Source organism: Cyprinodon variegatus, unplaced genomic scaffold (assembly GCF_000732505.1).
Source record: "Cyprinodon variegatus isolate N-32 unplaced genomic scaffold, C_variegatus-1.0 Scaffold43, whole genome shotgun sequence".
NCBI classification, from domain to species: Eukaryota; Metazoa; Chordata; class Actinopteri; order Cyprinodontiformes; family Cyprinodontidae; genus Cyprinodon; species Cyprinodon variegatus.
The window spans coordinates 1,783,133-1,807,105 of record NW_015150496.1 but is presented as its reverse complement, the minus strand read 5'-3'; the positions used below and the strand labels follow the sequence as shown (position 1 = coordinate 1,807,105).

The following is a 23,973-nucleotide window of genomic DNA, read 5'->3' as shown; positions in this document are numbered from 1 at the left end:
GTAAGTGAATTTTAATATAATACAAATATTTAAATACTTTCGTCTTAAATTAACTAAAATTGCTATTTTGCATGGTTAGGGAGCCAGACTAGGGGTGGAACGGTTCACAAAATCAAGGAAAAAATGATTGAACTGAGGTAAATATAGTAACTGAATTTTAATATAATACAAATATATTAATACTTTCATCTTAAATTACCTAAAATAGTTAATTTGCATGGTTAGTGAGTCAGACATGTCATGGATAATGTTTAGTTTATGGTAAGGTTTTACCTGTCCCCAGGGAAATGGGTTTTCCTGACATTAAAGCAAACATCTCTGCAGTTTGAAGACTATAATCTGATACCTGTGACGACAGCACTGCTGCAATTTCAAAAATGACATTGGCATACAAAACAGTAGTGAGAAATTTGACCCCCATTCTTTGCGTCAACTTTCATGGTTGCTATGTGACAGAGCTTACGATGACTCATGGGTGGTGAAGGCTGTAAAGGCTTGACTTGTTCGTAGCTGAATTCTTACTTTCTCCCCATTTTCATAGCCTTCGTCCAGGTAGGCCGGATCCTTTAGAGGACGCAGCCGCCTGATTCGAACACAGCGATGGTGTGAGGGATCTTTCCAGACAATCAATTAAGGATGGGTTTCGTAGTATTGTTGCTGATTCACATCCCTTTATGTTTGCAATGTAACCCTGTGTAATTGGTCATTTCTAGTAGAATATGATCTTCCTAACTGGCTAATGAATTCCCTGCTCTACAACCAGTTTTAGAAAACTTTGACCATAGGGGAGCAATAAATGAGCATCATGGACGTTCAGTTGAGAAATCAGCAGCATCTGTGATGCTATTATGTGAAAATGGACCAAAATCTCTCAGGAATCCTTCCAGCACTTTGCTGGAGCTACACTATAATGAAATAAGGCATTTCTGGGAGTAAAATAAGGTCAAATCTATTACTAAACTGCAAGTAGTTAATATCAATGATTCCAAACTACCTTTGAATGTAGGCACTGCAGTTTTTGGGAATGTGAAATACAGTTAATCCCAACAGCATCACTTCCAAGAAATACTGCAGCAGATGTAAGGTGGGGACAACATGCAAAAGACGATATATACAGCATCAAGTCATCAGAGCTGAGAGTGGATCGAGACATAGAGCTGGCAGCCTGCTCATCCAGAGACTTTATCACAGGGAGGATAATCCCTCACATACTGTTCAGTCCAGCTATTTTTATGTTTTATTTCTTCAAAACCTCATTTCTTTTCCCAGAAGCCCAGAGCACAGGCACACAGAGTTCTAGCTTAAGGAGGGCACTCGCTCCAGTGTAACATATTTGCAATGAAGTCGCGTTTGCTCAGGACACGAGTCTAACAAGCATCCTCCCCCCGAACCCTCCCCACTCCAAAGTCTCTGAAGGCTACTAAAAATATTAGTTTGACAGCTACGCCTCATGCTGCTGTATTATGAGTGGACCCCTGTGCTGTGTCACGTCTCACTTGTGCCTCGCCGTGTAATACAAAACAGCTGGGAGTGCTTGAGTGGTCCGAGTCCCCCACTATTGGGAACCGTAAATCAACAGGGTCAGGGGAAGTACGGCAAGAGGTGCAATGCCAGTTTTAAGTTGCAGAGGAGTAATGTAAGGCCTCTAAATAATGAGCTACCACTATTGGTCTTCTCTGTCAAGCAAATTTATGCTTGGAACAGTAAGAAAAACAGCTGCAATATACAGTGGTTTCTAGAAGTATTTAGATCTTTCAACTTGTAATGTAGTTTATGTGGATTGGATGTGGTAAACCAACACAAACTGCTACATAAGTAATAAAAGGATGAAAGGAGATACTGATTTTAAATAATAATTTGCATGCAACCCAATTTATTTCTAATACCGGTTAATAAAATTCAAGTTAGAAAACCGCCATTTGATTAATACACACTGCCAGGATAGAATTTAATCTAAGTGTGACAGAAAATGGCATCATGGAGACCAAAGAACAAAGCAGGCAGGTCAGGAAAGAAGTTCTGGAAAAAGCCAAAAATGGATTGCATTTTAAAACAAAATCCCAAGCTTTAAAATCTCACATTGCTCTTTTTAATCTATTATCTGAACATGGAAAGAGGATGGACCAACTGCAAACCACTGAAGACATGGACATCCACTACACCAACAGGCTGGGCAAGGAAAGCTTTATTCATGGGAGCGGGGAAGAGGCTGATGGTAACGCTGGAGAAGTTAGAGAGTTCGATAGCTCAGGTGGGAGAATCTGCCATGACAAAAAGATAAGCAATGCCCTCCACAAAGCTGACATTTTTGTAACCATTGGAAGCAGAAAGTCATTTTTGAAACAAAGTTATTAGAAGTTCTCGATACAATTTTCCTGATCCTATGCTGAAGACGCAGCAAGTCATGGGGAAGAAGCTGCTTTTCCTAAATCCTTAAAGATCTAAGAACACGTTGGTAACGTTTTGGCTAACATGCAGAATGATAAAATAAATAATAATTTAACTTTATTGATCTCACATTGGAGAAATTTACCGCTACCTTTAACCCATCCCCTTGCGCAGCAGTGGGCTGCCTTTGTGCGTCGTCTGGGGAGCAATCAGGAATTAAGGGTCTTGCTCAGAGACCCAGAGTGGCAGTCTGTGGGAGTGGGGCTCGAACTCAGAACCTCAGGATTCAAAATTGTATGCCCTAACCACTAAGCCACCACTCCCCAATGAAAATGTGAAAGAAAACATGTAGATTACTTTCGATACACACTGTCCTTCTGGTGAGAAAGTGTTTTGCTGCCATTATAATTTGGATCCAAGCATATTTCTCTGTTAGGATGGCCTAGTCAAAGTTCAGACCTAAACCCAATCAAGAATTCTTCTCTATAATTTAAAACTGCTTACTGATATCCTACATCCAATCTGACTAAGCTGGACCCATTTTGCAATAAAGAATAAGCAAATCTATGAGTTCCTTGATGAGCAAAGACAGTGAAAAAAAACAAAAAACTTTAATGATTTAATTGCCAAGTTTTGACTTTATGAAACTAAATTAATTACTTGTAACTAAAGACTTTTGACTAGTGGGATTATTTGAATTCAGAAGAGAATGTTGGCAGTAAAACAAAATAAAAATGTTTTTGCAAACCAATGAACAATTTTTTTTGTTCTGATCTACTTCATTTCCTGCTACTTGCTTTTAATAGCACCCTCCCTCCCCTCCCTTGATTTCCCTGACTCTTGTCTCAGTCATGCATATGCACCACAGTCAGACCAGCGCACGCGCACATTTAGGAATTTGTGGCCTGGAAGGCAGTCAAGTTTCATTAATTTCTGGGTTTGGGTACAGTACAGTGTGTTCCTGGACTCACATCTGCGAGCGATCATAAATGCTGGAATGCTGGCAGAACATCCAGACCTGCCGGCACAAATATGTCGTCATCACTGTGAGAGAAGAGCTGGCAAAGAGAGATGAATAGGCTAGACAAAGCACCACGAAGAAGGAAACAGGCAAAGCTCAATAGGAAGGCTGCTCTTTCACCATATTTTTAAATTCACAGCATTTTTTTTAACTGAAATAGTCTCATTTATAGAGGCGTTTTGCTTCTAAACCCTGATTGGCATTGGATCTGAGCAGTGATTATGCATGAAGAAGCCAAGGTAAACAGCTGGCTAAGGGCAGAAGGAAGACTAGATTTGTTCTGGTAGAGTTCTTTAAACAAAAATGTATTTTAAAGCTTTAACATCTACACAGATTATTTGTTGTTTCTTTTTAATTTTGCAGTATACCATTGTCTTTCAGCATTATACTACCTATTGAGAACCTCTGTTATCAGTTCAATACCATTTGTTAAGACATTTATACAACAGTCATAAATCTTTCCCAATTGTTGTCATATAAAGTCACACCCTTGACAATAATAATATAGGTACAGAGCTGGGAAAAAGTATTTGTCTTGTTTTTCATTTTGTTTTTGATCATCAGAAGTACATAAATTACAAAAACAAAACAAAAAGAATGCAAGTTTTCAAATTTGTATTGCACTAGTTTAGAAGAAAGGCCACAAAACAACTATATTTACTTTTTATCTATGCTGATACCAAAGCCATCACCAATTAAATCTGCAAATGGGCGACCAAAAAAAGGCACTGGCATGGTGTTTTCAAAATCAGTTAGATTTGATCAAGATGCTGTTTCATCGCTTTACAAAGTTAAATTCCTCGAATGTACCTCAATTAAAGTAATTCTACGGAGCAGAGCGGCTCATCATTCTCCCAAGTGTTGTGCAACAGATTAGGTTTAAAATTATATTCAAACAACATTCTACTTTAGAAACATTTATGCTTGAAAAAATACTTTCAATTATACCATTATACTTTTTTATGAACACCCAAAAGAGTGCATACATGTTTGCCGGCCAGGGTGGAGTTAAAATTACTCTGGAGATGTGCTTTTTGCATATTAAAGCTACAGTACAGTAGCATTGTAAAACCAAAGGAGGGGTGAGCGGGGGTTAATTTTAAAGTGTAACATCTGATTCCTTGATGCAACAGCATTGCATTTTGCATGCAGATTCTGCAGGGTGTAAAAATATCTTCAATATCAACAATGTTATTTTCTGAATACATTTTAGCCTAGATGATTACAGAACTATAATGTAATGTAATTTTACCACAAAATAATCTTTTTTGTTAAGCCAGTTTATTCATTTTTATCATATTTCAAAAAATTTGATTTTAAAAGTTGCGTAGCTGGAATAAAAAAAAAAAATCTTTCCTTAAAGTCTTTGAAAATATAATTGGAAGTAGTACTGAAGGCAGATCCTCTGGTGGGAAATGCCCTAATTAGCAGATTTTCTGAAACTTATCCAGTCTTTTACTATACACCCACTCTGCAATAAAGTTTAGCTAAATCTAATATTTCCCTGACAATTTTACTAAAAACAGAAGTAAGAAAACTGATCAAAATACATTCGGTGCCACCTTAAATATATTTCAGAGACATAATATTGTAAATGGAAATATGAGGTGTTCATCTACTGAGATCCATAAGGAAAATAATATCTATTTGTCTTTGTTGCCAGAATCTGATACCAGCTCACTCCGATATATGGTGATGACAGCATTATGATGTGTGCATGCTGCTCTTTAGCATGGAAAAGGAGAGCAATTTTGACAATGATAATTGTCTTTACACTTTACATCTAATGACGACATCATGACGGCCTCATTTTGAGAAGCTGCAGAAGCGTACAGCTCAGGTGGGAGTGTAAAGAACTACTATTATTTCCGCAATAAACAAATCTGTCCCTATTTGCTAAGCTATTAATGAGGACAGTCACAGTTCGCCAGGCACAAATAATGAAAATGTTCTAGTCAGATAAGTCTAAAAGAAAAGCTACATACATTAGTAGCCATTCAACATTTCGCAACTTTCCTTAAAGGTACACTATGCAACCGGTGTTGGTTTTCCAGCGAGGCTCCCCCCAGAGGGCGAAAGTAAAAGTGCAACTGTCGTAAATAAGCTCAGCTGTTCTCCTGGTTTCTCCGTCAAGCCAGGCGCGGTTGTTTTGAGCTTAGCAGACAGGCGAACGCAACGAATCACCATGTCTACTGCAGTAAGTGACTATTTTGTTCCAATTTTCGAGTTTGAAAATTTAGCATGTTTTCATACATTATTTGTTATGCATTTGTCTAAATAACAAAGATTGTAGTTAGCCAAGTTGGAGTTTCCCATACATTAATCCGACTGTCGTTTAGGGAAGGGGGTTCTGATTTCTGTGGTTTTGTACCTCGAGCACTCAATGGGCTTTAGCTGTTTTCTCGCTGGTTCCGCCATGATAACTGCACAAATATCACCACTGCGCTAGCAACGAGCATGCCTTTCACTGGGGGAGTGTAGCAGTTCTCGCCGTAAAGCAAGACCAACTCTCGCGATGCACGAGACTTCTGAGCCTGTGGGTGCGGGCCGAGGGCTGCTGCAATTGCAAGTACGGTATTTCCCCTGCAGACCACCAGGACGGCCGAGAAAACCTTTGTTCGACCTGAAATGACTCATTTAATCATCCAAAACGTTATGGAAGACATTAACTGAAAATGTTGCATAGTATGCCTTTAATGGGCCCTTGGCTGGTCCCCTACAATTCATTTTATAAACATCAATCTTTCTACTAAAATATTCTTTTTGTCATGATTTGTTGACATAAAGATCTAAAGGGTGGAGTCAGAGTAAAACAAAAATGCATGCCCAGAAGAAGGCGAGTGGCTGGAAGTTGGAGGGGATTTTGATGGGAGCTGCAGGGAGGTGGGCTGACATTCAGCTGGATTTTGACTGGGCCATTTTTAAGGGCTGCTACTGTACAAAGTTATATGTGTGGCAGAAAATCAACACTACATTTTAGCCTGAACACATCAGCATCTCCATACGAAACAGGGTTGCACCAGGCTATGTGGTTTTACTTGGTAATGAAAGGGGAGTAAGTCAATATTGTGAGCTACATTGGGATAATCTTTGACATAAAATATTCATTTAAGAAAAAAAATGCTTGTGGCTAAATGGGGAAAAGTTCAACAGTTCTGAATTCTCATGTAAGGCTCTGTCAAAAAATATAAAAGCAAAGCTTGTGAGTCACAGTCCCCAACCCTCTTACATGCAGGCCTTGACTCAACAAAGCCTGTCAAACATTAAACAGCATGTGGAGATAAAAACAATACAAACAGGGGAAAAAAGAAAGCACGTGGCCCGAGACAAAACAAGGCCAGGCAAAAACAAAAATGAAATCGCTGGCAGAGGATAGACTGTACATACTGTACCTTCAGAGGTGGCACGCTGCCCAGACGGGCGAGCTGCCAAATCTTCTGTACAACAAACACAGAAGAGACCGACGGAAGGACAGTAAGACGGGGAGAGAGGGAGAGACAGACAGAGAAAGAGAGGGGCGTCTGAAATGCTCCACATCCACAACACGCCACGCATACCAAGAAGCCTCTCGCCTCATCACCCCAATATTCTGCCTTTAGTGAAGAGAGCTGACAGAGTATGGCGACAGCAGTGAAGGAAGCGTGGGGGGGGGGGTGTTGGAGGCAGGCTCAAGCTGAAGGTTTGGGGACTTGGTGAAGTGTCATCATTACAAAGAGACAGGATAAAAATCGAGATGCGGTGTCAGACTGAGAATAAGCCCTGAAAGTCAAACGGTGGAGGCGGAGGAGCTTTAAAAAAAAAACAAAAATGAGGGGAGAAAAAAAAAACAACAAAAACTATCAAAGCAGCCCTGTCTCTGCGCTGTCTCTTTCCTAACTGTCGCTCCTCTCGACAGAAGCGCTCGGCTTGCCTTTAACTCCAGACCAAAGCGGCGATGAATCAACAGTGATGTGTGCAACAGTACAGGTTGATGTCGCGCGCATCGAGACATCCTTACGTGGAAAGAGGAGAGAAAGAAGAAAGAAACAAAAAGGAGAGAAAAAGTTTGTGCACTTGCTGCCACTGTTGCTAAAAATACACTGCCCACATCTTCCGCTCGGTTGCCTCTCTCATGGTGGAGTATGTGGTTCTTCCTAGAGTTTTCACCCTTCCTTTTTCCATTTGATCATCTAACAGCAGAGGTTCTATCAGTGACAGCAGCTTAAATTCTGAACATTTTAAAAGTCCTTTTAAAAGACCTCAATACATGTTGATCTAATTATTAACGTGGAGTCAAATGAAAATGTATTGATCATTAATTAGTAAATGCTGAGAGAAAAAAATGAGACTCACGATAAACGCTGAAGTTTAAAAAACAGGATTAAACCATAGTTTTTCTTATTAGGATGTATTTTCTAATGCAGAACAGATGACATTATACTTCATTTGTCTTTGACCTTTAAGATGCTACACGGGTTAGAGAGGTCACTTCTGTAATCTGCTTTTTATTCATTTACAAAACAAGAACACTGGAAAATATTACTTTAATCCTGTTAATTATGATCTAATTCATAGAAAACATGTCAAGTTCCTTGTTCAGCGACACAAAGCTGGCCGCTAAAGTTTCTTCCAATTTAGAATTGTTTAAAAAGTATAGTAACTCATATATTGGTTTCTTTTTCTGCTTATTTTGATGATTGTGGTTTAATCCACAATAATTTCCTTAGGAAAAAAAAATTGCATTACATGAAAATAATCATAAAGTTGTATTAAAGCAGAGATTGCTAGCTTGACAAAAGTCCCTAAGGCACTGATGCTGAACTCAAGAAGGTTATAAAACTGAAGGGCATTGCTAAGGAAGCTAGTGATTCAAGAATATTAATGGAAAGTTTAGTGGAAGAAAAGAAATGACTGGAAAGGGTGAATAAGCTGTACTGATGCAGTTATTGAAGTGAAAGAAGTAGGGCTGAAACAATTAATCGGATTAATCAATAACTGAAATAATTGTCAACTAATTTAGGAATCAATTAATCATTAACTGGACTATAGAGACTGTCAACTAAAGCCACATTTTACAGAGTGATCAACTTACAGCAGGAATTTTATCAAAATTGTAAAAAAAAAAAAAAAAATATGAACATTTTACATTTTAGATTGGGAAAAAAAATGTTTCTGTTAATATGCTCTATCTAGAACTCCGGAAGAGAAGTTTTAGTTTCATCCGTCTTAATTTCATAAAAAGATCTTCATCGACCTGTTGCTGTCCGATTATTAATCAATTAATCAAAAGAATAATTGACAGATCAATCGAATTGCAAAATAATCGTTAGTTGCAGCACTAAGAAGAAGTTCTGATCAAGAACTGGGCACCAATACAGTAAGGTACCAGGAAATACTTTTCATTGGGATATAATTTTTACGGTAATAAAATTATTTCAATAAAGGTTGTATGCTATTATACATCTTTACCTTACACAATATTATAACTAGTTTCCTTATTTTTCTCAGGCAGGAGGATAACACTAAATTGCACATGAACTTGTACTAATATCCCTGCTAGGCGATAAATATGTACGATATACATCTCGCCACATATAGAAGGGCTATTTCTAAAATTGCTGATCAATATTTATAAAATGAATTAAAAATACTGTTTAAGTATAAAGCTGCATAATACTTGACTTTTTTTCTCAGAATTCTGACTTTAATCTCAGAATTCTGACTTTTTTCTCAGAATTCTGACTTTTTTCTCAGAATTCTTACTTTAATCTCAGAGAGTCAGAATTTTGACTTTATTCCCATACTAAACTGAAATAAAATTTAAAAATAAGTTAACTCTTTTTTTTTTTTTCCAGTGGCCCTAATCCTCTTCCGTAGCATAACACCCAATCTCTGCTACACACACAGTGTGACATTGCTCTGGTCCTGATATAAATAACAAATTAATTGGCAGATCAGAGCTTTAAAAAAATATAAGTATGGCCTGCAAGTTGATTGGTAATTTTTTGTGTTTTTAAAGAGTTCTGTGCAAATAAAAAAAAAAAATCTAAATATACAATTTAAAGAAAAGGCGTAAGTTAATAACAGCTTTAGAACAGATGCCTCCAAGTTAAACACATTAAAGGTAACATATACAGTATCTGGAGACACGCAGTAATTTGTAAACCATTTGCTTTCTGTTGCAGATCTTCGTCGTTTGTAATCTGACAAGTGATTGAGAAGAAGGGAGGTTGGGGGTTTGGTGAGTGGGTGGGTGAGAGGGATTGTCACATGTTTGTGCAGTGAGGATTGTGAAAACGGGGTGTAATTTAAAAATAAACAGTGAATATTTGCTCGAAGCAACTTCTGCTTGTGACACACTGAGCTGTGTGCTGAGCCAATTCACTGGCACAGCATGAGTTTGTCATTCATCTTTGTCAAAAACATAGCAAGGCTGTCAGCATCAGTGTCAGCAACAGTTAAACTGCTGGTGATACATGAACTAACAAATTATTCCTGTAATTATTCTCCCCATAATTCTGGATTGTGAATCAGGTGGTTTTTGGGATGTTTTATCCAAAACAGTGACAGTTAAACCGTCTTAATCTTTGGGATGGCAGGGAAAGCCAAACACAGAAGCAGCTATTGAAAATGGCTCTTCCCAGTCAGACGCCAGCCGAATGGCAGCCCACTTCCCAGCAACTCCCAGCAAAATCCCCTCCAAATACCAGCCACTTGAGTGACCCCCTCCTTCGCCCCGGGGGGCGTGCATATTATTTTACACCGACATCACCCTTTCTCTACACAAATCATCACAGAAAGAATATTTTAGTACAAAGATTGATGTTTAAGAGGGGATCAGCCAAGGACCCATTAAAGGAATAGTACACCCAAAACATGATTAGCCTTCATTTTCTACTCACCCCCATGCTGAACAACACTCTGGAGTACTTTTTTGATATCTCAAATGCATCTGGAGATCTGGGAGGCTTCTTGCTGTCTGCTGACATTCAAATAATGGAGGTCTATGGCGCCCGAGGCAGAAAGGTCCAAAAAAGTCCACAAAAAAACGTGTCAATATTCCTCCATACTGCTCGTCCAATGTATTCCAAGTGTCCTGAGTGGGTAGCGTCCATAATTTACTCGAAACAAAGTCATTTAGAATGTTTTTAGAGCATAAACAGTAGTGTATAGAATTTCCTGAAAGCGCGCGCCTGCGAGTTCACGAGTCTACGGAAACCGTGGCACCAAACCAGATGAAAGTGCGCATTCAGCGTCTGCTCTGCCGATAATGCAAGCGTAGAAGAAGAAATGTGCTGTTTACCTGTGCAAAGAAAGAAACAACGAAAGAAAAGTGTCTGAGGACTTCAGTGTTGAGGAAGAGCATGAGTTCTTTGCTGGGCTGAATGCGCACTTTCATCTGGTTTTGTCTGCCGCGGTTTCCGTAGAGTCGTGAACGCGCTTTCAGGAAATTCTATACACTACTGTTTATGCTCTAAAAACATTCTAAATGACTTCGTTTCGAGTAAATTATGGATGCTACCCACTCAGGACACTTGGAATACATTGGACGAGCAGTATGGAGGAATATTGACACGTTTTTTGTGGACTTTTATGGACCTTTCTGCCTCGGGCACCATAGACCTCCATTATTTGAATGTCAGCAGACAGCAAGAAGCCTCCCAGATCTCCAGATGCATTTGAGATATCAAAAAAGTACTCCAGAGTGTTGTTCAGCATGGGGGTGAGTAGAAAATGAAGGCTAATCATGTTTTGGGTGTACTATTCCTTTAAGGAAAGTGGGGAAATTTTAAATGGCTACTACTGTATGGAGCTTGCAAGAGAAAATAGGGTGTTAAGGCAGCGATTTGGATGGAAAATATACAATAGAAATAGGGAACTTTAAATGAATCATCTAAACTGATCAACATAACACACTTATTTCCACTGTAAATGTAGTAACCGATCTGCTGCAGAAGACTTTTAAATTGTTCAGAATGTGGGAATTTTTCATTTTAAAGGAGGAGATCAGAATTAGATGTGTTTGGTTTGAGTTTATTTGTGTCAGACTAGACCCCTTCATGGGTTCACTGTTGTAAGTTGGCACTAACTGTATAACATTTAAAGCCTCGGGGAGACTGAATAAAACTATGCAAGCCTCTCTTGAGTTAAGGTACCTCAGAGCTGCTTAACAAGGAGATAATTAGTCAGCGCTTCTCTTTCAACTGTTCAGCTCCCAGTATGTTTTCAGTTTCTGTTTGGGGAATGTCTCTACTGCACCTATGAGCTGGAAAGTGTAAGGGCAAGAAATTTCAACAAATATGTGTGTCTCTATAGAAGAGAAATCAGCTCAACACTGGGAGTGGGATACTTTTCCATACATCTGTTTTATTCAGAGTCCTGAGGACAGAAAATGGGCAAATGTAGAAAGACATGAAGTAATGGATCAAACCTTCTAAGGTCTTTGGTAAAAATACTCTATTTTAAAAAAAAATCCACATATTTATGTTTGGGACGGTAGGACAACAATACACTGATACCCATTATTGGTTGTTATGGAAACATAATGACTCCTTTAAGATTCCTTTCAGCAATATTTCACTTTTTTTTTAGCTCCCTATCCACAAGAAGATTAAAAAGAAATGGAACACAGCTTCCGTCTGCTAAAGAGTTTGTGTGATTGCTCTTTGTTCACTATAAGCGAATGTACAGCTGAATGCCAGATATTTATTTATTGTTTTATAGTTTTAAAGTTATTTTATTCCATTGTAGTTTTTACACAGTGATGATGATGCTTTCATCATCATCTGCCTTCACTATGTGTGGGATGATGAACACAGGCTCTCGTCCAGCCTGGTTTCTTACACCTTCAGCTGTTTTTAACTTTATAAATATTTCTCTTATAAGAGTTCTGCAAAAAAACTTTTGCGATTTACCCATATCGTAGACTAGGTTGATCGAATGCCTCAACAGGATATATTTTGCTTCTAATTTTCTAATTTTGAAAAGAAACATTAGGAAATAGACTTCTATATCACACTGTTTCTATACAGAGGGATACAGGAATGTAAGGATTAGGTATTAGACTTAAAGCATAAATATAAAATATTGTTATATTTATCCTTTTATCCACATTTCTCTTCGAAAGGGTTGGTGGGGGCTATTTTAGCACTAGCAATCTAAAAGAACATGCTTATTTCTAAGGGTAGGACTTTACTATAATATTCACTTTGATATATTATACAGCACTACTGCGATAAAATACACACTTATTTCTGTATTTTTTCATACCCAGAGGCGCTGAAAAAAATGGAGGTTCTGATGATTTCTGTGAAACATGAAAGGCTGCTGTGATGTTATACTTAGGTTTTTATTCTTGGTCATCTAATCTAAATCTAAAATGTCAGACACCAAGCACACAAATGCAGCATTTCTGAGGTTAACAGAATCTACTATCTAGAAATTATGTATTTATTGATTCAATTCAATTTTATCCATTATTTTTCTTTGCCACATTGGAACATGAGTTTAACACTTTAGCAATTTTCATCAAAACATCCCCTGATGTTTTAGCCATCAGATCTCTTAGAGTAAGTCGTATAAACTTGCGTTGTGGTTCTTAAATCAACTTTGATCAGAAAAGGTTCAGGTGCCAAATTAAGTCCTGCTGCATCTGGATGAGTTCTTTGATTTATTTAATTCTTAAATTAAATTTATTTCTGTCTAGGATCTGAAATCAGATTCTTATAAAAGCTAAACTCTAGATAGATGGATAGAAGATTTTAACATCTCAACAGGAACATTTTGATAGAATAAATCATAAAAGTGGATATGGTTAAAGTATGGACCCGGGAAGAGTTTGTTAGGAAGGCAAAACGGAGCTAACAGCACAAAGATGGATCAAACACACATTTCTCAAAAGAGTTAATACATAAAAAAAGTAAAAAGTAATGTTCGGCATAACGCAAAACATTTTTTAATTAATTCGCAGTGATTTTATATTTTTATCTTCATATAATTAGAGCTGCTGACATACAGGATTTTTTTTTCAAGACACTTTGGCACATTTAGTTGTAAAACTTGGCTAAATCAGGAGGTGTCTTATCCAAAGAATGATCCATATTCGATTCCTGTTTCCATACAGGGACACAAACCATTTTATTTATACTTTCATAAAAAAAAAAAAAGCTATCTATCTCCACAAAAGTTGAAATTTTATTTCTCATAATTAGGCTGAAGTGCCTTCTGCTTTCAGATTTAAAATAATCCGTAGATCCCTTTTTTCACACTTATAATACTTTTAAAAGGACATTTTTTTATTTTCAAAAAGATTAAAGAAAGCCATTTTTTTGCAATTTATAGCTCCTGTTCAATTAAAGTATTTTCAACCCCTTTTCACAATAACATTTTAATTTTATCTCCAAAAAAACTTTACTCTAAAGCATCAAAAATCCTGTAAAATGATTTGTTTATGTAATAACTGCTTCATAACGGCTTCCTACAGTAGATCCCTGGTATGCCCAGAGGCAATATGGTGTTGGTTACAATGCAAGATTGACAAAAGCACTTATTTTATTGTTACCTGAATGAGAGAGCAAATGCATCCGTAGACGAAGGCTGTCCAGAAAGCTCTTCCCACAAAGCTCACAGCTGTAGGTCTTCATTCCACTGTGCATCTTTCTGTGGATGAGAAAAAAGAAATACTTACACCAACCGTACAAAGTTAATCAGAGTAGGTTACCGTTTTTACAAATACCAATCAATTTCTTCATCCTTGTATTATATTCAAACCTTCTGTTTAGTCCCCCCAAACCCGGGGTCCTTTGGTACATTTTCATTTGCCAAAAATACATATTTCTTCTTTATTAGATTTCTTTTTAGATGAACTTAAGGTTTAACACCAAAGTAGCATGATGAAACTCAGACAGAAGTTTTCAAATGATTTAATTAATTCAACGAAAGTGTTTAATCAAATTAGCAAACTCCAACAGAGTCTGCCTGCAATAGGAAGCAACGCTTCATGCTCAGATCTCAAGAAATTAAAATCTAGTAAATAATAAAGTAATTGACAGCAGTTAGAGGAGCTTCTGAAAAGCTTACAGACTCAATATAGAAAAAAAAATGCGTATTAGTTTCTTTGTCTTGGTGGTTTGATTGATAATTAAAAAAACAAAATCTGTAAAATCGAAAATCTTAAATTTTTTAATTAAATATTATAGGAATAAAACTAATTTTATTAGTTGTGATGATAACCCAAATCAGGTCCTATAAAATATGACAGATTACACCTCTGATCAAACCAAAATGATTTTAAGGAACCTTTTGCTGGTATTAATTACATGACCTCCTTTTGCAGCTCAGTGTATTCTCATTATTAGTTCGTATGAAATCGTACGAAAAGTTATGCACCGTAATTTCGTACATTTTAGACGTTTTTTTCGTCGCATTTCGCCGTATTTTTACATCTTGCCTCGAGACAAGATATCCTTGCGCATGCGCATGTTACACACCATTTAATAACATAGAATTTAACATACAATTAACCCTAACCCTGACCCTAACCCTAAGATACAAAACAGCAAGCAACCTAGTGAGAGACCTGAAGAAGTAATTATTGCACTGTTTTTCCCAGTTTTACGTCCGTCCGCGGATCTGCTTTTTTCGTCTGTCTGGCTACGCATGTGCACTGATCTGTATTTTCCAGGAAAAACGTCCAAAACGTACGAATTTCTGTGCATAACTTTTCGCACGATTTCATATGAACTGATAATGAGGATATGTTGTGCAGCTATAGACCTGGGGAGGGCAATTCCAGTTCCTGAGGGCCGGTATCCTGCAACTTTTATAAGTGCCTTTGGTTCAACACACCTGAATCAAGTAATTAGATGATTGAGAGAAATCTAGAGGAACTGACTGCATACTGAGGAGGTAATTCAGCCATTTGAATCGGGTGTGTTAGACTAAGTTGGATCTAAAAGTTGCAAACTGGAATTGCCCACCCTTGTTATAGACTATGAACTCACGCTGAAAAGCAAACAAGGTGGATCTGAAATGCAAAAGCAAATTGCTCAGTTTATTATGCAAAATGTCATATGCAAAGATCAAAACAGCAAAACCTTTTAGCATCAAATTGGACCGAAATGAGCAGTGCCTTATGCCTTACCCTAGTTAATGAATATAATTGAGTTTTTTTCTAAGATTTTGCTGGAAAAAAAACAACATTTTCAGCTTTAATTTCTTTTTAGGACAACTTCATTAGCAGATAAATTGACAACTACAGGTCAGTGGAGGTTGACTGGGAGCTGTCAAAGTAAAAATCAAGCAAAGTTGCAGCATATCAAATACTGCATTTCTCACATGCAAAGTTGTGGGACAGCTAACGGTTTTATAAGAGGGTTCAAGCCTTGATTGGCAATAAATCTGTCTGTTTCCAAACGGACAGTCATTAGGCCGACAGGGTTTAGGTTCACGGGGTCACACAAGACGAAGGGTCAATATTTGATTATGTGGTAAAGGCCTTAGAGGCCAGGTAACTAAATAACCAACCAGAGAGACTATTACTTCAACCGCCTGGTTACGAAACCTTCAAGGACCCCGTCGCCCAGTAAAACGCATATCATTCTTAAGAGATATTTGAAACAGCGCTCTAAAGCAATTAAGGTGACAAGAATTTGCAAACAACTGCAACAGAGTTTAAGCCTCCTAAATACTTCAAATAATTAATCTTGAGAGCGACAGCATTCACACACCCACCAGCGGAAGGATTGTTCTTCAGGTTGGGGCTGTTTTAGTTTAATATTCCACCCAGGTCACAGTTTCACACAGCCTGACTCAAAACCTAGACGGGTGGTGAGACTGCAATTGTAGCTCAGAAAGAAAAGCATATGATTCAACATTCAGGTGAAAGAAAAGACAAAGATTTCAGCAATCACACTGTTCAATCAGTTGGCACAGAGCGATTAGCCAAGCAAGTTCTTGGAGAAACAATGCCCTTGATAAGAGATCCGCTCAACTTGGGGGAGATGACAACCATCCATCACCGCAGCTCTCGTAATCTCCAAGGCGAAGGGAGTGCTGCTCTCCCAAAACATGACTGATTGATGTCAGGTGTCAAATCCAAATTGATTTACAGCTTTCTTGCGCACCTCAAATCTGACGGGCAATGATGAGACAAAGACAGAGGTTATAGAACTTTCCGCTGCAATGGTTGCAAAGGTTTGAGCTGCCAAGCAGAAGAATCATAACTAATTTCTGCATAAAGCCTTAAAAGAAATCCGAATGTTAAATGTACGAACAAGTTATTAAAACTAATTTGTAACAAATTAAATAGGAAAACTGGAAATCAAATGAAGAGGGACTGCTATCCAAGCAAGTAGCCAGGAGAGAAAACGGCCAGAGAAATAATTTCACAGAGAGGTGGTATAGACGCACCTGGCAAAGAAAGTCCCATTAGTTCACTACCAGCTATATGTGAAATCTTGCCATGCCACCCAGCTCACATGGCACACAAGCCCAACCTATTTTGAAAGTGGGTTCCTCCAGTGGAAGGAGCATCCGGCCATTTTGGGAAGTTGCCCGGAGTCAAATCCCCAGGCTTAGCTCCAGGTGGACACAGAGTTTTCTCTAAGGATTGTAGGAATCCTCAAAAAACGTGAGTATTCCTACAATCCTGGTCTGATGGTCATGAACATCCACTGGAGTGAGACCCTGGGGTATTACAAGAACTTTTTGGATAGATTATAATTTCCTTCTGGCCAAAGATTGTCATCGTATATCTCTATAGAAGAGGAATATAGAGTTGAACATACTGACTAGTTTTCCCTCTTGTACCTGTTGCATGACCTTGGATAATATCTGGCTGATACTTTGTAGCTGGCAAGAAATATCCCAATGTCCCGTTCATTCTGGGATGTTTCAATGCGTTTCCAAACAAAGACCTTCTTACATCAAGTCACAGCAATTATTCTTGAGGAAGCATTTGGTGACAGTAGAGAGAAACCACTCCCTTTGTAATGGAGAAAATCCTTTCTGCACAACCAGGCACAGTATAAGCAGTTACTGTAGCTGCCAACACTAATTGGGAGGTAGGTCTGCTGTGGGTCACCTTCCAAAAAATGGGGTCCAAAAGGAAGTCAAAAGGGGGTTCAAGTGACTTCCTGGGTATCTAATCAAGTTACTTCCTGGGTCACTTGATAAATAAACCACCTTCAGTTCATTCTTTAGCTGAGGGGGGAGTAGTGGCTCTACTTTGAACTGCTGTTCTGAAGATGGAGCTCCTTACTTCATCTCTGAGGTTGAGTCCATACACCATGCACAATATTTACCTTTCAGCTGCCTGGATCCAGGATCTGGCTCTTCTGAAAATTATATGTATCCCATGACCAAAGCAGCTGAACTAAATGCTGATGAAGTGGTAAATCAAGAGCTTTACTTTATGGCCCAGCTCTTTAACCTCAACCCACTGGAGTAAAGCTTGCATTGATCTCTAACGTTCTGCTCTCTCTGCTTTTCTCATGGTAGCTTTGACTCGTCTGTTCCTGTTTGGCTGTGACTCCATCCTGGAGAGAAACATCAGCTGTGCTGCTTCCATCAACAACAATTTATAGATGCTGGAGATCGGCCTGTTTTCCAGTGTGGTCCTGTTTCTCTGACCGTGACTGGGTGGATGTGCTCTCTTCATTCTCTGGCATGGGAGCTGGCTCGGAGCTCGTCTGCCTGGCTGTGTGTTTCCTGGACGGGGCCGCCTTTTGCAGCTGCTTTTTCTATCTCTGCTTCTGTCTCCTTGAACCCCAGTCGGCCTCAGAAGATGGCCGCTCACACCGAGCCTGGTTCTGCTGGAGGTTTCTTCCTGTTAAAAGGAAGTTTTTCCTCTCCACTGTCGCTACAAGCATGCTCAGTGTAAGGGATTGTATTTGAGTCAATGAGTCAATGCAATCAACTGGTTTTCCTTAGATTACAAAACTTTATATCAATTTGACTGGATGATCTGATGAACTGTAAAGTGTCCTGAGATGACATGTGTTGTGAATTTGTGGCTATATAAATAAACTGAATTGAAAAATGAATTGATACAACTCAGACACCAACCCTCTGATTTCTCTCCTGCTCCATCCTACCATCTCCTGTTAACAGGAAACTAGATACCTAAACAAGTAATAGTGAATTTGAAATTCAATTTAATAGCTAAATTGCAGCCCTCCAAACCTTTTGATTTAGTTTCTCCCATCATACAAGCAGCAGAGGAATTGGACACCAAGAAAGTGAGCAAACAGAAAGGCCAATATCAAGACAAACAGCTGCAGTTACAAACATAGAGCTAAGACTCAACAACAACTGCCTAACAGCTACGCTGCATTCCACTTAAGATGGCAAATGCGACTCATACTCAGGAATGCTTACCTCACCATGTTCAAATAAACAGCTGCACTAAAACGTATGCATATTTCTCTGATTTACCAACCTGTGGCTTTTATCTCCTATGCAGGTACAGCAGTTTAAAATAATCAGAAATTGGGGGTTTTAAATGATAGGTCATCTCCTCAGTTGATAAAGCAAAACTTAGCAAAGCTACAGGATTGGTTATACGTGAGATACTTACTTTTACACCGACAAGAGGCGAAACACACGTAAGCGGCAAGCCGCAACACACAGAGAGCACAAAGACTTTGAAAAGCCTTTTGTGTTGTGCCTCAATCTGACCATTGTGCCCCCCAGACAGAGCACAGATAAGGCATGGACAGACTTATTAAGGCCACTCAAAGTGGAACCAGCATTTCGCTTTGCTTTTTTTTAACACTCTAAATGTAGTGCTGATGAGAAAAACGTTGTGTCTTTAGCTGAGAGTGTTTAATCTAACTGCAACAACTAGCACTGTTCAGAGAAACAGCACTTTAAATGATGTTAAATGTTTGAAATCAACGCCTGTTAAAATAACTTGGAAACTAGAGTTTGGGACCCCTACATGGAAAAACATTTCTCTAAATATGTAAAGCATAGGGTTCCCTTAAATGGACGGATGGATGGATGGACGGATGGATGGATGGACGGATGGAAACTGTGTGATATATATATTATATCATCACTACAATATCAATGTTCCAAGGACTGTTTAAAGTAAGGGTGTGCAAAATAATCGTCATGACGATGCATCGCGATTCTAATTTTTGTGATCTACTGCATCGATTCTTGAAGGCAAGAATCGATTCTAAAAAAAACAAATTAACAAATAAAATACATTAATGGTTGGCGCACATCAGCCAAACCAAGTGGAATACAACTTCTAGTCCAGCAGATGTCGCTGCGGATGTGTTGACGCCCGCTGCTTTGTGTCACGAGCATGTCCAGCCGCGGGATACTGAGCCGAGTCATTCGTAAACAAAATATGGAGGAGACTGAGAAAATTCGTCCCGCTTGGATGCATTCTGGCTTTAAAAACAAAGAAGGTAAAAATGAAATTGATATGATGCACATAATTTGCAAAAGGACCACTGAGGCCATGTAAACATACTGATTATCCTTATTTTGTTATTTTAAGTTTGATGAATTCTAAGATCTTTTTGTCAGTGTGTCCACACCAGTAATAGTAATATTTGTGTCCAGTAATTGTTTTCATGGCAACACTTGCAAAAGTGGTTTCAATAAATACAGCTATGTATGAATTCAGTTGCTTTCAGTTATGTATCAATTGATCCAGATCATACTCAGCCAGTCAGCCACTGGTAATGGGTGCATCTTTTTCTTACGGTGTTCAGTGAAAATATCACAATGCATCGTGATGCATCGCAATATTTCAAGTATCATGATGCATCGTGATAGAATCGCATCGTGGCATGCGAATCGTGATTCGAATCGAATCATGACTTCTTTGCCAATGCCCACCCCTAGTTTCAAGTGCAATAATTTTTGGCTAATCTCATTTTTAGGATCTTGTAAAACTGAGCTAGTTTGCAAAGTCTTATGGCAGCAAACGCTCACAACACAGATTAATGTCATTGCCAAAATTGGTCACAGGATGGTGGAATCATAGATGCGAGAGAGAAAAGCATGAAATATATTCAGACGTTAATTATATATCACAACTTAAATGTTTACTAACATTATTACTATTGTCATATTTTATGCCTTGCAGTCCTAAATGCATGGATCAACAGATGTATCCACAAAAAGACAAATAGATACATATTTTTTGAAACAAATTCATAAATTTACAATTTTTTTTTCTCATTGTCTGTTTTCTGCAAATTTTTCTAATCATTTTTTATTCCAAAATCAAAGATGACGGACTAGGATTAGGAGTATAAGCATCAAACACTTTAACAACAGCATAACTCATTGGTGCTGCCTGCTATTAACCTGTTGGATTTGTTTACTGATCTTCAAAAAGACATTTGAAAACCAGATTAAACCATTTAATCATGCTTTTCTTCTTAGATAGAAAGGTGAAAGATGTGTGCGGGGATATTTTTGCCAGCACGGTGGGAGGGATGAAGACTGATTTGAAACAGACTGACTGTAGCCATTAAGGAAGTTCTCATAAAACTCTTTCAGGCCATTTACTCAGTTAATAATCAACTTTGTCCAGCAGTCACTTTTGGCAGCGGCAGTAAATTTTAAATTTATGTCAACAGAACATATGCTGATCACCTCGTGCGGTGTGCCTCCTCGTAAAACACAATCCTAACCAAGGGCTGTTTGACTTCACTTGTGTGTGCGACTGAAATGTGAGACAATTACAGGCCCGTGTTATTGAGCCGTAACAGCTTGCTGAGTGTAATTCAGAAGTTTCTACTACCTTTTTTTTTTACTCCTCATATTGCCGCCGGACTTGGCTGAATATAAATCATAACTACTGCGACGTTCAGTGAGGGAAACAAACAAGCTCCACCCCCACCCTCTAATTCATATTATAGCTATAAAGGTAACGTAAGGTAACCTGCACAGTACGCTAAAACAGGAAAAAAAAAGTAAACAAAGGAATAAACATTATTAGATAAATCTTTAGTTGGTCTATAGGAATTAAATTGATCAGAATCTTTTTTTTTTAAAGGTAGTTAACCTGTGGCAGTGACCAAATATTTGAAACAGTTGAAAAAGCATCAATTAATTTAGCCACTGTTCTTTAATCCTTAGGAGGGTCAATCCAGCCAAATAAAACCTTTGTAATGCTTTTTTTTGTTTGTTTTTTCCCAGCGTTTTATTATCATTACACTTTTACAAGTAAACTGCAATGAAATTCACTTTCTGCATTTAACCCCTTGGGGGAGCGATGGGCTGCCATTTGCGGCGCTCGAGGAGCGGTGTGGGGTTAAGGGTCCTGCTCAGGGAGCCAGAGTGGAGGCTGTGGGAGTGGGTTTCAAACATGCAACCTCAGGTTTCCAAGCCCTTACCACTAGGCCATCACTCCCACACCTGGCATATGAGGCTGAATATTTAGAAATTTGACGTGGCATTTCGAAACGATTCTACATAGATTAAAGAACTGACAACCCATAAGACTATTCCAAAGCATCTGTGAGCTTTTTCAAACGATTCAGTTCAATGTTTTACATGCAACCCGCAAAACCAGCAAGCACTTTTAAATTTAGCAAAAGTTTAGTGGAGGGAAAAAGTGTGATAGACATTCTGGTCCTGTCTGTTAGCCAGATGAAGCTAAGATAACAGTAACGGATCTTTGCAATGTGAAGCAGACTTTCAAGATGAACTATTGTTACATGCCTACAACAATCTTACAAAATTATCCTTTTTTTAAATAAGCCTTTATTTACAGAGCTGCAACATACAAGTGCTTCGATGATGACATCCTAGTAGATGCTGCAACATCTAGCTAAAATATATTTTGCAGATCGAATCGAGTAGAAAAATAGTAGCAGGAAACAATTATCCAACACAACAGTGGAACAGTAGAAAAGACAAACCAGTGAGCTCTGAATTACCAACAAAGTGGTGTAATGCATTGCAGAAATAAGAGCCTGAACAAAGCAAGTATCCGTCTGAAGATAAAAGCATACTGGGCAGGATGACTGTTGCATCATGACTCCCCTGTCATTGCAAACAAAGCTGAAATGATGCACACACCATTTCAGTGACACTCTGGTGGCTGATCCTAATGCAGCCTTAAGTGGCCCAGTGTGCAGCCGCCACCTTTTATTCTGGTTTTTCCAACAGAGACATCAAGAGTGAAGATCCGGAGGACCTTTGTTAACAGGACTTTTTGGTTTGTGAGAAGAGAATAAAAGAAAACATAAAAACAAAAGATCTAGAAAAACATAAAAGGAGTTTGATCTCAGCATAGATGAGGCAAAAACTTGATACAGCTCCTCATTTATTTGTCGCCTTCTAAAGCAAACTCCTGTCTATTGATGTAGCTCTGCAGGTTCTTAACATTTACATGAATCCATTTTGTCTGAAGGAGAAGCAGAAAGCTGCTCTCTCTTTGCTGTCATTTCATCCGTCCAATTCCACCGCCCTCCTATCATCCCACCTCTCTGTCTTTGCTCAATCTAAATGTATCAGGCAAGGCTGCCGTAATGCCGCTCGGCGAGGGCTGTTTATCCAGAGTCCTGCTGCACATATCAATGACCCGGCCCCCGTTGTCCCTCGTCGGGGAGACATTCATATAAATTCAAGCCACACACACGAAGCGCCGAGGCACTCGTGTTGAGCATAGATGAGTGGTAGGGCAGGAGGAAAAGAGAACAGACAGGAGAACTGGGAGATTTTCATCCTTATTGAGTTATTTATAATATCACAGACACCAGGCCCAGGCTAAATTTGCTCCAGGGCGTCTGGCAAGGAAAAACATCTATACCTCCCATTCATGATAAAAGAGAAGGAAACGTACATAAATGAATAGTAACAGGTTTTATCACCTCTGTGCTATATATATATATATATATATATATATGTATGTATGCAGGGTGTCAACATAGTAGGGAAAGATGATGCCCAATTTTGTTAAAGCATGTCATTATGACAAATGGCTCTAATAATAATGGGTTGCAAAGAGAGATGTTAAAACACAATCAGTCATGCTTGACATAGAGAAATATAATTTTTTTTCTGAACGTGTTATGTCTCTCCAACCTGTTATAAACTGTAAATATAGTGTCAAATTGAAAAACAAAACAAAAAAAAACATAGTTTTGGCTCAGTTTTTTAGATGGGACTGTCTGTTTAAAGAGAAAGTCCAGGTCGAACACATCAGACCCTCCTCTGCTGATTTTTTATCCTTCAATTCATTCATTGTGGAACTACGGAAGAGGATTAGGGCCACTGGAAAAAAAAAAAAAAACGTTAACTGATTTTTAAATTTTATTTCAGTTTAGTAGAGGAAGAAAGTCCGAATTCTGAGATTAAAGTCAGAATTCCAAGATTAAAGTCCGAATTCTGAGATTGAAGTCCGAATTCTGAGATTAAAGTCAGAATTCTGAGATTGAAGTCCGAATTCTGAGATTAAAGTCAGAATTCTAAGATTAAAGTCCGAATTCTGAGATTGAAGTCCGAATTCTGAGATTAAAGTCAGAATTCTGAGAAAAAGACCGAATTCTGAGATTAAAGTCAGAATTCTAAGATTAAAGTCCGAATTCTGAGATTGAAGTCCGAATTCT

General features: G+C 38.4%; 1 protein-coding gene across 4 annotated transcripts in view; it reads right to left on the bottom strand.

Annotated features, from left to right (window-relative positions):
- The window catches only part of zbtb16 (zinc finger and BTB domain containing 16), a 211,063-nt gene that overhangs the window by 123,767 nt on the left and 63,323 nt on the right, over positions 1 to 23,973 (bottom strand). For all 4 annotated transcript variants that reach the window (XM_015370194.1, XM_015370195.1, XM_015370196.1 and 1 more), the window contains one exon: positions 13,950 to 14,047. In XM_015370194.1, the coding sequence (XP_015225680.1) occupies positions 13,950 to 14,047 (98 nt within the window). The remainder of the gene's footprint in view (positions 1 to 13,949; positions 14,048 to 23,973) is intronic.